Here is a 14,941-nt window from a genome sequence, read left to right on the forward strand (position 1 = left end):
ATGCCAGCATTGTGCACTACCATTTTAATGCCTTAGAGATTTCTTGCTTTTAAACCTGATTTTCTATTGAGAAAATAGTTATTTGTTTGAACTTTTTTATTTGTTTTAAGTATACATATCAGTGAATGGTAAAGTCTGGGGTGTGGGACAGAGAATTACTTTGACAGTGGGGACAAGGAGGTCAGCCTTGCTATGGGTGTGCAGCAAATTATGGTCAGGATGGAGGTGCCAAACTAAGGTGAATAAGAAAAGGAAAAGGTGAAAGATTTCCCTTTCTCTGCCTCAGATGCATGAAACTAATTCAGTTATTTATCTTGGAAGGCTCTTTGGAAAATAAAATGTTACTCCTACTATGGGATTAAAAGGGATATGATGAGGAACGAGATCTCCTTTTTGTGTCTTAAATATATTTTCAGGACTAACTCCCTTGCTAGTGGAAGGAGATGTATCAGTATTAATACAGATGCTGCTGTGCCCTGCAGATGCCTTTGCTGGCACTGCTGTGGATCTGCTTAGCCGGCAGGAATTCTGATCATTATGTTGTGATATCAGTAATGAATGTTATGACTGGTTTGGTAAATTCTGTGTCAATTCTGACAAGTTTGGTCCTAAATGTCCTGGTACTGAATGGATTCCAAAAGCTCAAGTGGATGGGTATCATGCATCTCATGCTCTGCTTCTCAGACAGCTGCTCTGTCCCTGGCTTTCTAAGGCAATGGCTTTTCAAATGGTTTTGCAAAACAGTAAAAGAGGCATTCCTGTTTACAAGGATTTTTATCTGGGGATGCTTCCGTGAACAAAACGTATTTGGTCTTCTTTGCCTTAGCCATAAGATCCATAAGGAAAGTATTCAAACATGCAATTTGTCCAGTAGTTCGGGCTGCCTGTATAGTGGGCTGATTGCTGTGCACTTTGTGGTACTGTGGGCTTTACTTTTGCCAGTACCACCTGGCTTAGGTGGCTCCTAAAAAGGCTTTTGTTATTAAAAAAACCCAACCAAACAAAAAACCACCAAACCAAAGTAAATATTAAAAACAAACAAACAAAAAGAAAACAAACCCAAAACCAACAAACCTATTAACAGCCCACCAAAATGGAAGTTAAGGCTTCAGGTCTGGGGTTATGATCTGGCCTTTATTCATTTCATTATGGATAAAGCTCCTGCTGTGAGCAGTTCTGCCAGGATTTACAGCCTGAACTCTCTGTCTCTGCCGGTGTGAGCTCAGACAGATTATAGGAGTTGTCTGATGTGTAATGCAAATTAGTAACAATTAAATTTTTGCTAACCGTATCCTGAGATCTTGCCTTGGTGCTAACGGAGTTTTGTTGGACGTAAAAGGGAGCTGCCTGGATGCTGCCCACAGGCCCTTTGGTCCTTCCGAGTATGCGCAAACAATGCATTTTCTATTTTATCCTTTGAATTTTATCACTGAATGAAAACAAGAGTTGATTTTCTTGCTTGAACAAAAATGCTGCTTCAGGTGAAGTAAAGCACTTGAATATTCTAGGGGGTTTAGGTTCTAATCCTTTTGTTCCAATTAATACAACATTCAGGGAACAAGAGGCTTCATTTTGGAACTTGGACACCTAAAGTTTTCTTACATTAACACAACTATGCAAAACACTGCGATCTGTACGACATCGCCTGTTGCCATTGGGCTGCTTGGCTGAAAGACCTGAGCAAATGAGCCATGGGCTTATGCTTCTGGGTGGATTTGGTGAATGCATCCTCATTTTTGGTGAACTATTTAGCCTCAGAATGTTGCCAAGCTCTGTGCTTTAAGTATTTATGATTTTTTTAAACATATTTTGTACCAGGCAGGTGTTAATCACATAACTCGGTTGCCCTGATGGCTGATCAGACAACACATTAGGAGGAGTGTGGTTGGAGAGCTCAGAAGTCAATATTGCTATGCTTTATAATCCCCTGCAGTAAAACATGGGGCCAGTACTGTGAGGTTTGTGACTCTGCAAATGTTCAGATTAGGAGTCTGAATTTGTAAAATAGTTATTTGCAAGGCACCGCGTGAATTTAAAGCAGAATTTTTGTTTTCCAATGAGACTGGTCCTATTCAGTCTTTTTAACGGAGCCATGAATGTAGATCTTTATCTACAGGAGAACTCCAGTGGTCTTTAAATAGGGTGATGTCTTTCTGAGCAGCCGGTGAGTAGGTTGAACAGACGTGCATCGTTCCTGGATGTGAAATAGGCGGTTTTATTTCATGGGCTGATTAGACATTGCTAGTTCTCACACAGATTGCGGCTGTGTTGAGATTTATACTTATGATGCAGATGGGAATGGTACAACTCTCATTCCCAGCCTGATCTTTAAAAAAAAAAAAATCCAAACCCCGCTTTTTGCATGTACCAAAATAAACAAAAAGGACCCAGTAATCAGTGTTGGCCTTTTAAGACTTTGAAATCACAGTTAATTAGGGAAAGTTTGCTTCCTTCCAGGTTGCTTCATCCAGCTGTTTTTAATGGAAGGCTTGAGGCTGAATTATAGAATCATATAGGTTGGAAAAGACCTTTAAGATCATCGAGTCCAGCCGTTAACCCAGCACTGCCAAGCCCACCACTAAACCGCATCCACCAGTGCCACAGCTACACGTCTGTTAAATACCTCCAGGGATGGCGACTCCACCACTTCCCTGGGCAGCCTCTTCCAGTGCTTGACAACCCTTGCGGTGAAGAAATTTTCCCTAATACCCGATGTAACCTGCCCTGGCGCAGCTTGAGGCTGTTTCCTCTCATCCCATTGCTTGTTACCTGGGAGCAGAGACCGACCCCCTCGCTGCAGCCTCCTGTCAGGCAGCTGCAGGGAGCGATCAGGTCTCCCCTGAGCCTCCTTTTCTCCAGGCTGAACACCCACAGTGCTCCCAGCCACTCCTCATAGCACTTGTGCTCCAGCCCCTTCCCCAGCCCCGCTGCCCGGCCCTGGACTCGCTCCAGCCCCTCCACGTCTGTCTTGAGAGCGAGGGGCCCGACACTGACCTCAGGACTGGAGGTGCAGCCCCACCAGCGCTGAGCACTGGGGATGGTCACAGCGTGGCCAGCACAACTGGGGCAGTTTCTGACACAGCCAGGAGGTTGTTCCTCCATGACACCGCTCCTCGGTACAGGCTTTTCTGTGCATGAGCAAGTAATTCTGATAGTGTGCCTTTTTTTTTTTTTTTTTTTTCTTTTCAACTTGGAGTCAATTTGCAAAATTGCCATCTCCCCTCCCAAAAAGAGATGACATGACTGGCAGAGGAGCAAAGCCCTGGGAAATGGGGAGCTGCTGCCTCCAGCAAAGTACGCTGTCGTATCACTGGACTGTGGCCCTCGTGCTGCTCGCTGCCTTCAGAAAAGAAATCGCTCTTTTGTTTTTCCCAGGAAAAGGCAGGCTGCCTGTCGCACTGATCTGTGTACCCCTTGAGCAAATTATCGTTCGCTGACCTTGTCCCTCTGCTGTGAAATGAGGTGACCTGACCTGCTTCAGGTGACAGACACCTGACTGTGAGAATCTTAAAACGAAGCCTTCTGTGACTAATTAAAATTAGTTATGAATAATAATATGTCACTAGTTGCTAAATTGTTTCTACTTTCCTTCCATTCTCACGGTGCAATTGCCTGCCCCAGCCCTGGGTGGTAACATCTGCTCACTGGGGACCCCACTGCCTTCCTGAGTGATGGAGAGATGCGTGGCCTCAGGACCTCTCCCACCCCCGCACCAGAAGGAGGAAAATAACACCTCAAATGAGCCCGTCTTGTAGGAGGCGGCTGGCGCGGGGGACAGCCAGGCTAACCGGAGGCCATGGTACTTGCCGTCCCAGCCGAGGCAATCTGTCCCTTGCTGTGGTGGAGGTGGGCTGTGTGGGGACGGTTGTCACCGCTCCGAGGCTTTGGAGCTGAACCGGTGACGCTCAGGAGGTCTTGAACCCTGTGGAAGCGAGGGAGAGGAGACCTCACCGGGTGGCTGGAGGCAGGGAGAGGTGGAGGTCATCTCCAAGGGCCCTTGGGCTCCGGCAAGGAGTGGGCAGGGTGTCACCCACGCAGCAGTGCCTCCCTTTCCTCTCCGCAGCAGATGCGTGTGGGCTCAGAGCGCAAAGACACGCTGCTGTTGATGATGGTTGTCAGTTCTGCCTTGTAAAGGCATTAACTTACAAAAGGCTCGTTAGCTCTCTGGGCTGCAGAAGACCACGCATGCAGTTTTTCTTTCTGAGCACTCTGCATGTCCGTAGCAGCCTGTCTGACCTTGCTGAGCTTGGTTTCAGCTGGATGCACGCTGCCGTGCCGCCTCAGCACCCCACTTGGCCGCTGTGCCAAGGTGGGAGTTCCTTAGTGTTCGAGGAGATGGTGGAAGGCCCCGTGCCTGTGGGATTAGCTGTATTTGTTCCTCCAGGGGTTTTTTTTATGCCAATCTGGGGCTTCCCTGGAAAGTTATTTGAATCTGTGAGAAATTTCAAATGTTTCACAGGAGGCGGGGTGATGTGGAGAGGAGGAAAGGAGTCTGTGAGCGATGGAAGATGTCTCCCTTCTGAAGGGGAGGCTTGTTTGCATGGTGTGAGCAGCACGCTCAGCCTGGAGGGTGCGAGGCGGTGATGTAGCTGTCTGTGCACCTCTCGCTGCCTTTCCCCTGCCCTGCTCTAAGGTCTTCCCCAGGAGTGAGGACAACGATGCCTCAGGCTCTTTCGGAAACAGCCGAGTGCCAGGGTACCGCCTTGCAGAGCTGAGAGCAGCCCGGCTATGTAACCCCTGCCTTCCCCCAAAAGGGCATCCTCTAACGAGCTTGGGAAGGCTCGGCAATCCTCAGGGGAGACCAGAGCAGCATCAGGAGGTGGTTGCAGGCAGCTGCCGGGTTCTACGAGGGAAGTTCTGACTCAAGTGTGGAATCAGGGTCAGGATGTGTGCTTGGATTCTGGTCGTGGCAAGGACAGTAGTCCTCTGGCAAGGTGGGAGGGAAAGGCTGGCTGCTGAAGGGGAACACCAGCTGCCTGCCCAGCGGCAGCTTGTTTCAGTGCTGGTATAGGTTGTAGGCTGCAGCTGGTTTAGGGAGAAGGTTTAGGTGTTAGTCAAAGCTGTTTCCCTGTAAGTAACAGAAGGGCACTTTCTGGTAAGTGTTTTCTGACTCAAAAAGTAGTAAAACCATCTTATGTGTTGGGAACTGCAGAGGGACTTTTTTTCATATAAATTTTTAAACACCCACACACACTGATAGAGAGCTTAACTTCATTTAACCCCAGGTGTACAATTGTATTGGATAACAAACAGCTGTGGTTGGTGTTTTGCAGTCTTGGCTGTTCAGGACTCTGTTTTGTGTTTTCTCTAGGCAACAGTAAATGCTCGCCCCCAGCGCATCCTCGACACTTCCTCGCTGACTCAGTCTGCCCCCGCCAGCCCCACCAACAAGGGCATGCACATCCACCAAGTCGGGTAAGCACTGATGGCGCTTTCTAGCACTTTTGCCATAGTGTGTTTAGGGGCTCCCTGCTGCTCACCACTCGAGCATCCATCCCAATTAACTATACCAGAAAGAGCAAACATGCCGAGGGCTCAGTAGCTTCTTGGTTTAGCACTAGTAAGGTGTTCAGAAACAAAAGCTCTGGGAAAAGATGGGGAGCTTCTTCCTTTTTCTAGGACAAAGAGAAACAAAAAGCACTAATTATCTAAAGATGAATTGAACGGAAGAGCTAACTGTTGCTGGTTTTACTAATGCACTCTGGCCTGACCTGTGCGGTTATTCAAATTTCCCATTGAAGTCTGATCTGTATTTTCTGTGTTTTCAGCTGGCAAAAGCCAGGCTTATCTGATGATCAACAAGCCATGCCTAAACTGCAGGGAAATTGAGATAATGGTATGGGCAAAGCTAGAATTTGAAAGTTTGCTTATTTCCCAAAATATCCTTTCCAAGAGAACACACCATGCTTTAGATCTAGTGGTCCCAGAATCTTGGAATGGAGGGCCCAGAACTGCACAGTGATGGTTTTTTTAATGTTTTCTGATAGCATAACGTAACCGTGCAGTAAGGTAAATCTCAGTTTACATGTAAATTAACATGCATTTTCAGTGGGATGACAGGACTTCCCATTTCCCTATTGGAATACAGTGGCTAGTTGGTGTGCCCTACGTCAGACATGGTGCCCTGCGGGTGTGTGACTGTTGGACCTGCAGGTTCCCAAAATGTTAGTTTTCTTATTCTTAGTCTGGGGTTGGCACAGTCAAGGTTCACTCTTGTTTTGGGGTTCTTATGCCTTTTGAAGGGGGTGGGGGCATTGGGTTCTTTTGGTTTTGTAGAGGAAGCACAGCAGTGAAGTGTAAGTCTTGTAAGAAAGAAACAAAGTGAAAGTAACGTAATTCGCTTGCAGGAGTCTCATGTCCAGTAATACCTAAATCCTTTCCCTCTTTTTTTTGATCTCTAGAGGGTCACCTCCAACCACTAGTACAAGCAGTTCCAGCCTGACAAATGATGTGACAAAACAGCCAGTCAGTCGGGACATTGCATCTGTAAGACCCGCCAATGTCAGCAACATGGGGGTGCAGTATACTCCCCACTCCCACCAGTTCCCCAGGACAAGAAAAATGTTTGACAAGGGGCCAGAACAGGTACAGAGCCTTTCCTTTCAGATCTGACTACTTCCCCACTCCACTGGGTTTGGTTACACATTCTGCTCTTTGTGTTTTATTTCTACATATCTTTTGTTTGCTTCTAGCTGCTGGTAACTCCAAATTGGTTTCATCTAACCAGTAAAAAAAAATGGATTCGGGTTTTTTTTTTCTTCAGGATAAATTTTGTTTTATGGTTTTTGATAGGGCATTATTCACTTCCGCTAGTAAGAAGCATTTAATCAGAGTTGATTGCTTACTCATTCGTAAACATTTGTCTGCCTGAGTGATAACGCAGTCAGAACTGTGACCCTTGGATGCTTTGTCTCCAACCCCAGCAAAGCAGAGACCAAGGAGGAAAAAGGAGAGATTCCTCTTCCTTTAACATACAAACTGGCATTCCTCTTGACAGACTGATGGGTGCTGCTGCGCCAGAATATTCACCTTCTTTCCAGCAGCCCATACCCACTCTGCGCGTGGCAGCATCTGTGCTGCGCACAAGGGAGGATGTAAGCCTAGACTGTTCCTGGGGAGACCAAAGCTCATTGCAGGTCACAGTGAGAGTTGTCACTTCAGGGCTGCAAGGACCTCGGGAGGAGTGGCAGTGACTCCTCTTTTCAGCATGCAAGCAAGCCAACAAGGGGTTTGCATACGTTTTAGCATTTTAAGGACAGTCATCAGGTGCTGGGCATTTCTCCATTTACAGAAGCATGAAGGACTGATGTGGTGCCAAGCAGAGCAGTCAGATTTCAACATGCACAAAGGATGCTGAGTGTCACCCTCAGATGAGCCGTGTCAGGTGAATATAGTTGAGTCCAAGCACACTTGGCTGTTCTTTTGGCCATCCCTTGAAGGCAGAGACTATGACTTATCAATGGTTAGTGTTCTTCGGGATTCAGCCATCTGGCAGTAGTTTTGTGTCTACCTCTCCCCTTACTTCAACGCATTTCCAGGATTTTTCTGGTGCTGGCTCTGTGGATGAGAGGAGGCTGACAAGGCAGGGGGTGTGCTCTGCTGCCTGTCCTAATGCACAAAGCGTGATGGAAGGGGAATGTTTACCCTCCTTTTCTCCCTTCTGGTGCTGTGAAAGGGAAGGATTCTTCCATCTGATGCTGTGAAGTGCGTGCATCGACAGCTTTCGGGTGTTCTGACTGCTGGGAAGAAACTGCCCTTCACTTAACTTGGCTTTTCTGCCATTCTTTAGTGAAGAACCTCACAAAAGCTTCTGGAGGTAGAGAGTTAATTCTTCTGTGTAATTACGAGAAAAAAATGTTGGAGCCTTAGCAGGAACACCTTCCCTTCTCATGGGGATGGCAGTGCTAGCCTGGATCATATTTCTGAAAAAATGGCTGAAACCCAAGTGAACGGAGTGGTCTTTCTGTTTTCTTTTTGGGTGTCTTGTGCTTCTTAACAGATAATCCATATTTGCCCTTGGCCTGACACTGTGTCTGGCTGTGCTTTATCCCAGATCATCTTCACTGCTCCCCTCTTTCTCATGCCAGATTCTTGGGAGACCATGAGAAAACTCATCCTGGGACTTCATTTTGATGATAGACTGATGCCTCAGCCCTGATTCATACGGTAGCCTGACTATGTCTTGTGCTGTGCAGAAGAGGGAATTTGCACATTTCCAAAGAGTTAACATAATGACAGTGATCTTAAAGCTAGATGTAAAAAAATACCATATCCTTAGCAATGTGTTAGAGCTTTTTTCTGCCTGGTGGTGTGTTGAAGGCAATCTGGGTATCACTGTGTGCGCATCTTGCCCACGTGAAGGGGAGGGACATGGTTAACATCCTCTTCTCTTTCTGCACAGACTACTGACGATGCCGATGATACCGTTGGACACAAAAGTTTCATTTCGGCCACAGTGCAGACGGGGTTTTGTGACTGGAGCGCGAAGTATTTTGCTCAGCCAGTCATGAAGGTAATGCTTTCTCTCTGCATGCTTTCTGAGTCACGGCGCTGCAGCTCTTGGCAAGTGCCACTGTCCTGAGCATACATTAGGGGCTTCCCCTGTTCTTTTTCCCTTCATTTTTGTTCAGTCTGGGGAGGGAAAGGGGTGGATTTACTTGCATCATGCTGCTCGGGGGAGCTGTGTGACCATGGTGCTTGTAAAGTAAGAGGGAAGAAATCATCAGAGGGAGCAGGAAAGTTAGTGGCAGAGGGGACAGAGGCATATGACTTAAGAAGGAACCCCGAACAAAAGCCCGGCACCCCACGGAGTGTGTTCAAGAAAGAATGTAAAAATGTGGAATGGTTCTGTACTTGGTGCAGTTCCACCAGTTTTGCACTGCTGCAGGGTGCATTGCAGAGTTGGTTTATTTTAAATGTTGTGGTTTTCAATATATATTGAAAATTGTGTTATAGTAAAAATTAATTGGGGGGTGGGGGGTGTGCTTTTACATATATATATATATATAAAAAATAAATATACTAAGGAAGATCCTTTATTCCAGAAAGGGCTGTGAGAGGCTGGAGAAAGAGGGGGGTTCTTTCTGACATCCTAGCTGAATTGTCTGTCTGTGGTGATACTAAAACAAGCAGAGAAGTGATGGAGGCTGCTGCCCTGGGTAAAGACAATGTCACCACAGTGGCAGTAGCACATGGCCTGTGCTTGAGGTTAGGCTTGGTCGTGTGACTGCAGAGCTGTGGTCTGCCTAGGGACACCCTATACAGATGCCTTTAACTTAGAAAAGAGAAAGTGATGATAGTGACTGGACATCCACATAACTGCCTGGGGGAAACTTGGGAAGCATCGTTGTTGGTTTTGGAAGTTTAAAAAAAGAAAAAGTTCTATTATGGCAAAGAATGAGGGTGGAAATGACAAATCTCCACTGCGATCTTTTTAGGAGTGTGTGTATTCTGGTAACTAAGTTGGCTTTATGTGAAGTGAGAGATGCACTGAAGACTTGCTCTAGGAATAAAAACCAAAACAGAATTCTTAAGAGGCGGGCAAAGATCGTCAATGACTGGAAAGGGAAACTGTTAAGTTCCCAGAATCTTTTAGCCAAAGATCAGGTTTCGATTTTCAGTGTGAAATCAAAACAAGCGGTAAATCCCTCCTTTATAATAAGCAAACACGATAAGGCAAGCCTCCAGGTGCTTTGGGAGTCAAGCAGCACAAACTGTAACAGAATTTTCACTTAATTTCATGGAGGTACTGCGATTTCTGTGAATAATAATGCACAGTCTGTATTAATGCCGTTACCTGAGCAACTCTACAACAGATGTTTGTATCCAACTACTGATACTTAATAATGAAGAAATTGTACATTTTCTGTGCTGTCTCATCCCAGAATTGCCACTGAGCCATTCGTCACTGCTCCTTCCAGTCTTTAGGCATGTTACATTGTTTGATGATGAGGTGAGGTAATTGCCCCCAAGTTTAAGGATATCAGAAAAGTAGTTACATGGCAGCCAGTTTGTGTGAAGCTTTGATTTCTTCAGAGAATCACCAGGAGGAAAAGCTGGGTGGTGAGGTGATTGCCTGACTCTTCCTCAGCTGCTAGTGAAATTAACTTTCTTCAGATATCATTAGCAGAATAATTCATTAGGACATACATCTGGCCTGTGGGGCTTGCTTGCTTGGTCAAGCTTTAAACCAGGGTTTTCTCTCATCAAGATGAGTTTTGGTGTCTTGATTCAAGTCCAGAAGAGAGTACAGGAAGAGGAGGAGGATGTTCCATCTCTTAGTTCTTATTAAAAACATTTGTCTGCTTTTTAAGGAAAGGTCTTCCCAGTGAAGAGGGGTATCTATATTGATAAAATAAATCATGGTAGGCAGCCAATCAACGGCAGGTTCAGTGGGTAGATGAGGAGCTCTGTGTGTGTGTTGGGGGAGGGCGGGTTTACTACTTCATGTGCATAAAATAGAGGAAATTAACTTTAGGAGAGAGAATAAAAATCATGGAGCATTCCTGTACAATTTTTCAGAAGCCAGGGAGGGGGAGTCATGGAAATGGAGGGCTTCCCTGCACCCCGCTGAGTCGCAGAGCGTTCCGTGTCTCGCCATGAGAACTGAGGTGCTGCAGGGTGTACCCCGTGCGCGGTGCTCTGCCGCTGCAGCCTCTACGAGCATAGCAGGAGCAGCAGCGTGTCTGACAGCGGTGGCTCTTTTAATCATTTCCTAAGTGTTTTCGTTTGGAAATACTCACTGACTGGGCTCGAGTTTTCTGAGCACGGGCTGTCCTCAACAGCCACGTTTCAGCTACAGTTTGAGCGAAAAAAACCCTCTTTCCTAACAGAACAAGGAAGATAATTGATTTCCCCGTTACTTCTGCAAAGCATCTTTAAAAGGCCGGGCAGAGGGTTTCTGCAGGCAAACACATGTGTAATCTTGTCCTAACAGGGAATGATGCGTAACTTTGTATCGAGTGGGCGGCCTGTGCAGGGGACAAGAAGTCCCTTGCAAGGACGCTCTGTGGCTGCTGGTGTAAGGAGGCAGGACTGGCCGTGCATAGCGCCGTGCTGGCCGAGCGCTCCTTTCCCAGAATGGCTGTTCCTGCAGCAACAAGGAACAAACAGCCCTGGCTGGTGGCTGCTCTCTTTAGGGAACTTCAGCCTCATGAAAAAGGCAAAGAGTAAAGTCTAGCAGGTACTGATGGAAAAAGATGACATTGATGTTTAATTCCAAGACTTCATTTGGAGATTGGCTGCCTACCATCGTAAACAGGGAAAGACAAGACAACTATTCCTGTAATGAATAAACATAAAATGACTGTGAGTGCGTCTTAGTCATATTTAATTTATGAATTTAGTTTTGCTTCACAGACCTTGCTCTGAGAATGCTTTCACTGGAAAGATTGAGGGATTAATTTCCAGTGTAAATCACTGGCTTGGTTTCAAGCCATCATACCGAATTTGATTTATTGATTACCTAATCAAATAAATGGAGAAAGAAGATACTGCATTATGAATTCTCAGTGTGCCAGGAAAAACAGATACCTACCCTAGCTCTGATCTCTACAAAAGTCTTCCTTCCTGAAAACTCTTGTGGCAAAAGGCTGTTCTGCTAACCACAGGCGGTCTTGGACTGAGAGGCACAGGAAAGACTTGTTGCCAGCTGTCAGGAAGCCCTGAGTCAAGGAGAGCGGGAGCCAGCATCTGTTATTGCCAGGACTGGCAGAACATGCAGGCAGGAGCTGGTAAGGATCCTGGAAGGTGAGAATTACATAAGGAATCCTTCCTGATGAGTCCCTGCCTTAACTTCAGCACTGTGTCTTGGCTGTTGTTCAGCCCTGGTGGAGAAAGTGAGCCTTCTGCGTGATTGCTGAGGAACGCTAACCAGGGAAAAACCGTATTTACTACTGGAGCCATCTGCTGAACCCTTCCCGTGCCCTGCAATGCCGACTGCTGTGTCGGGAGGGGGAGGCGAAGTGGGAAAGTGAAAAACTTTGCTGGCTTTCAGATGGCCCTGCTCGGTGGGAGGTTTCAGAAGTGTTGGTTTCTGTCCGAGTGGAGGCTCAGAGATGTCAGGCACCGGTGGGGGGTGTGACCCTGCCCGTGCAGCGCTGTGTGACTGGCCTGTGCCACCGGGAGCTGCGCGACTGCCTGATGCTTAAATGGGAGCTGGCTGGGAGGGAGACAAAGACATAAATGATAAGCCTCAATAGTTAATTATTTTGAATAGCAATACCTGCTTTTCCAGCCAGCAGCAGCTGGGCTAGAGGTCGTGACTGTCTGCTACACACACTCCCTGGTACTCCACGGTGGTTTGTCACCAGAAGCTCCCTTGAGATGTGCTCTGTGGGGTTCCAGTTTTCACAGACAAATGCTCTCTCCTGACAAGATCACCCGTACAGCTCTGTCCTGCAGAGGAGAGGTCTGCGTTTTGCCAGTGTGCTCTGACTCTTTCTGCCATCGCAGTGATGGTCTGAGGGCTCGGCCGGCCCATCCTTGCCTGCTTGGTGCAAGAACACTGTTGCCTGTGTCGCACTTCACTAGTATAGAGCGTCCCTGCTAGATGATGGTGATTTGCAACAACAGTTAAGGATAAGTTGAGTTCAACAGAGTCTATTTCATTAAGGGTATTGTACGTTTACTCTCTGATAACACTTCAGAAGGACACACAGGGATTTTTCTGCGTTATTCTTGCTGGTTTTTTTCTCTCAAAGCTCCATGAGCCTCCCGCAGAACTGCAGAATTGTGCCGGGCTTTTTTTCTGTGCAGGCTCAGGCCCCGTTACTTTCTCTTTTTAACATGGGTGTTCACCAGATTCCAACCAGCATCAGTCAGCTTAATGATAACACTGAGACTAGTGAGACCCGGGGCATGGATCAGAAGTGGAGCCACCTAGAGTGAGTATCTGGTGCTCAGCGAGTGTATTTTGGGCATTTTCAGCTGCGATCCCAGCTGGACCTGGGGGAAGCTAGTGGACACACACAGATCGTGGCGGAAGCATCTTTGCAGGAACCTCCCTTACAAATTCCAAGGTGATGACATCCCCCGTCTGCAGAGTCTTTGGCACAGAATATGGTTGGTTAAGTCAACTGTACCAAAGCCAAGACTCCAGCATATGCCCTTAGTGTTCTCCTACTACAAGGAGCTGGATTGCATCTTAAAGCGATACACAGGTGTAACCCCTTCACAACACAGCAATCCTCTGGGTGAACATCTGCGGCTCCCTTTTGCTCACACCTTCAGAGGAGGAGGAGGAAGACAAAGATGGCAAACCTGGTTGTGGGAGCAGGGGCTGCCCCCAAGCGTGCGCAGGTTGCAGGTGCTGCAGGGAGATGCCCAGGCGCTGCCAGTGCAACGGGGCAGGTAAAGGCATCATCTGTCCTTCACTGTTCTGGGCGAGGAAGGGCTTTTGCTGGTGGTGTCCAGCTTTCAGCTTCGTCACGTTCAAGCAACACAGCAGCAGTGCGGATGCAAATGGGAACAAAACTGAAACGCAGCTGATTAGGTGGGATTCCATGTAGGATAATCAGGGCAGGGCCTTTCTCTGTCCTCATCAGTTGATGCCTCACTTGTGCATTGAATCTGGGTCATGTGCTGGGGATGTGAGGCAGTGAAATAATCTCTTCCTGATGTGTCCACAGGGTCACCTGTGACTGCTGCCCTGCCCTAGAGCCCAGGGTATCTGCAGGGGGGAGGCGTGCGCAGCAGCGGCGACAGGTTGTTTGGTTTCTGCGAAGAAACACTTTTGCTGACCCGGCATAGCACAGATCACTGTTATATCACTCAGCGCAAGTGTCTCCGGAGTGGTCAAAGCAATCAGAGATCCCATCTAACAAGATATAAAAGGATTTTCTCATTGTCAGTTCTGTCTGGACAGTAGAGGGGAAAGCCTTAAGCAGTGGGCAGTGAGGATGCCTTTACTCCCCCCTCAGGAAATGGTAATAACCATTTTAATTCCTTTTTTAAGGACCTGCAGATGAATGCAGGACTCAAGGATTCAGCAGGATGCCACAGTTCAAAGGACAGTAAATGTGCTCCAGAGACTAAAGACTGCAAAAAAAGAGACGAGGTTTCAGTGAGGAGAAGGGACGTGTAGTGTGTGTGACTGGTGGGGTGGTGCTGGGCCATCCCTGCTGGCCGTTGAGAGAGGAGGAGTGCAGGAACCAGTGCAGGTGCATGGGCACAAGCACCTGCATCCTCCTGCACCTCGGGAGAGCGCGCAGAGCAGCCCGCTCTCAGGGGGGACACACGCCTGTTGGAGAGCTTGGCTTGCACACTGCAGCTTCTTGGGAACATCCGCTGCAGGGCCAGTGGTGCCACATGAGCAGTGCATCATTGCACGCAGTTTTAAAAGGGTCCATATGTCCATTTTCAGAAGTAAATGTTTTGGTGTTGTGGGAGAGGAGGAGTTTTACTCTTTGTACAATAAAATCTTGTGCTCTTGCTGCGTTCATCATGCAGGTCTTCGCTTGCACTTCGCTTGCCAGGTGTGTGTGGGCTTTGGGTTGTTTGTGATCAGACCTTTCATGGTTGGACATTTGGAGGTTTATTGTCTCCAAAGCAATGAATATGCCTGGTTTCAACCTAACAAGGAGCACTGGAGATTTCTCACAAGCCAGCCTGCCAGAACTTCCCCAGAGATTTGTCGTCCCATCAGTGACAAGCTGTAGGTGGCACTGGCCATGCTTTTGTCTTGGTTTCTTGCTCAGCTCCGTCTGCCATCTGCTCCTCCGCTCGCAGACGGCATGCAAGACACACCAGGCAAGTGGGTGTTTGAATGGAAAGACCACTTCTGCCACCAAAACCCACTCGCTGCTGTTCAAGCAGTGGCCAAGGCAGAAGGTCTCCTCGCGAGCCTGGGAGGACAGGCAGCCACCGAGCAGCACAGGTGCAGGGTGCTGGCTGGGCTGGAGGAGCTCGGCGTGACTGGCCTGGCCTGCCTGCGTCATTTTCG

The 14,941-nt window shown here is 47.6% G+C and overlaps 1 protein-coding gene across 4 annotated transcripts in view; it reads left to right on the forward strand.

Annotated features, from left to right (window-relative positions):
* Positions 1-14,941, forward strand: part of RPTOR (regulatory associated protein of MTOR complex 1) — a 159,109-nt gene that overhangs the window by 116,167 nt on the left and 28,001 nt on the right. For all 4 annotated transcript variants that reach the window (XM_056335082.1, XM_056335089.1, XM_056335095.1 and 1 more), the window contains 3 exons: positions 5,312-5,415; positions 6,402-6,585; positions 8,402-8,512. In XM_056335082.1, the coding sequence (XP_056191057.1) occupies positions 5,312-5,415; positions 6,402-6,585; positions 8,402-8,512 (399 nt within the window). The remainder of the gene's footprint in view (positions 1-5,311; positions 5,416-6,401; positions 6,586-8,401; positions 8,513-14,941) is intronic.

The sequence above is a fragment of the Falco biarmicus genome, chromosome 1, assembly GCF_023638135.1.
Source record: "Falco biarmicus isolate bFalBia1 chromosome 1, bFalBia1.pri, whole genome shotgun sequence".
Taxonomy (NCBI): Eukaryota; Metazoa; Chordata; class Aves; order Falconiformes; family Falconidae; genus Falco; species Falco biarmicus.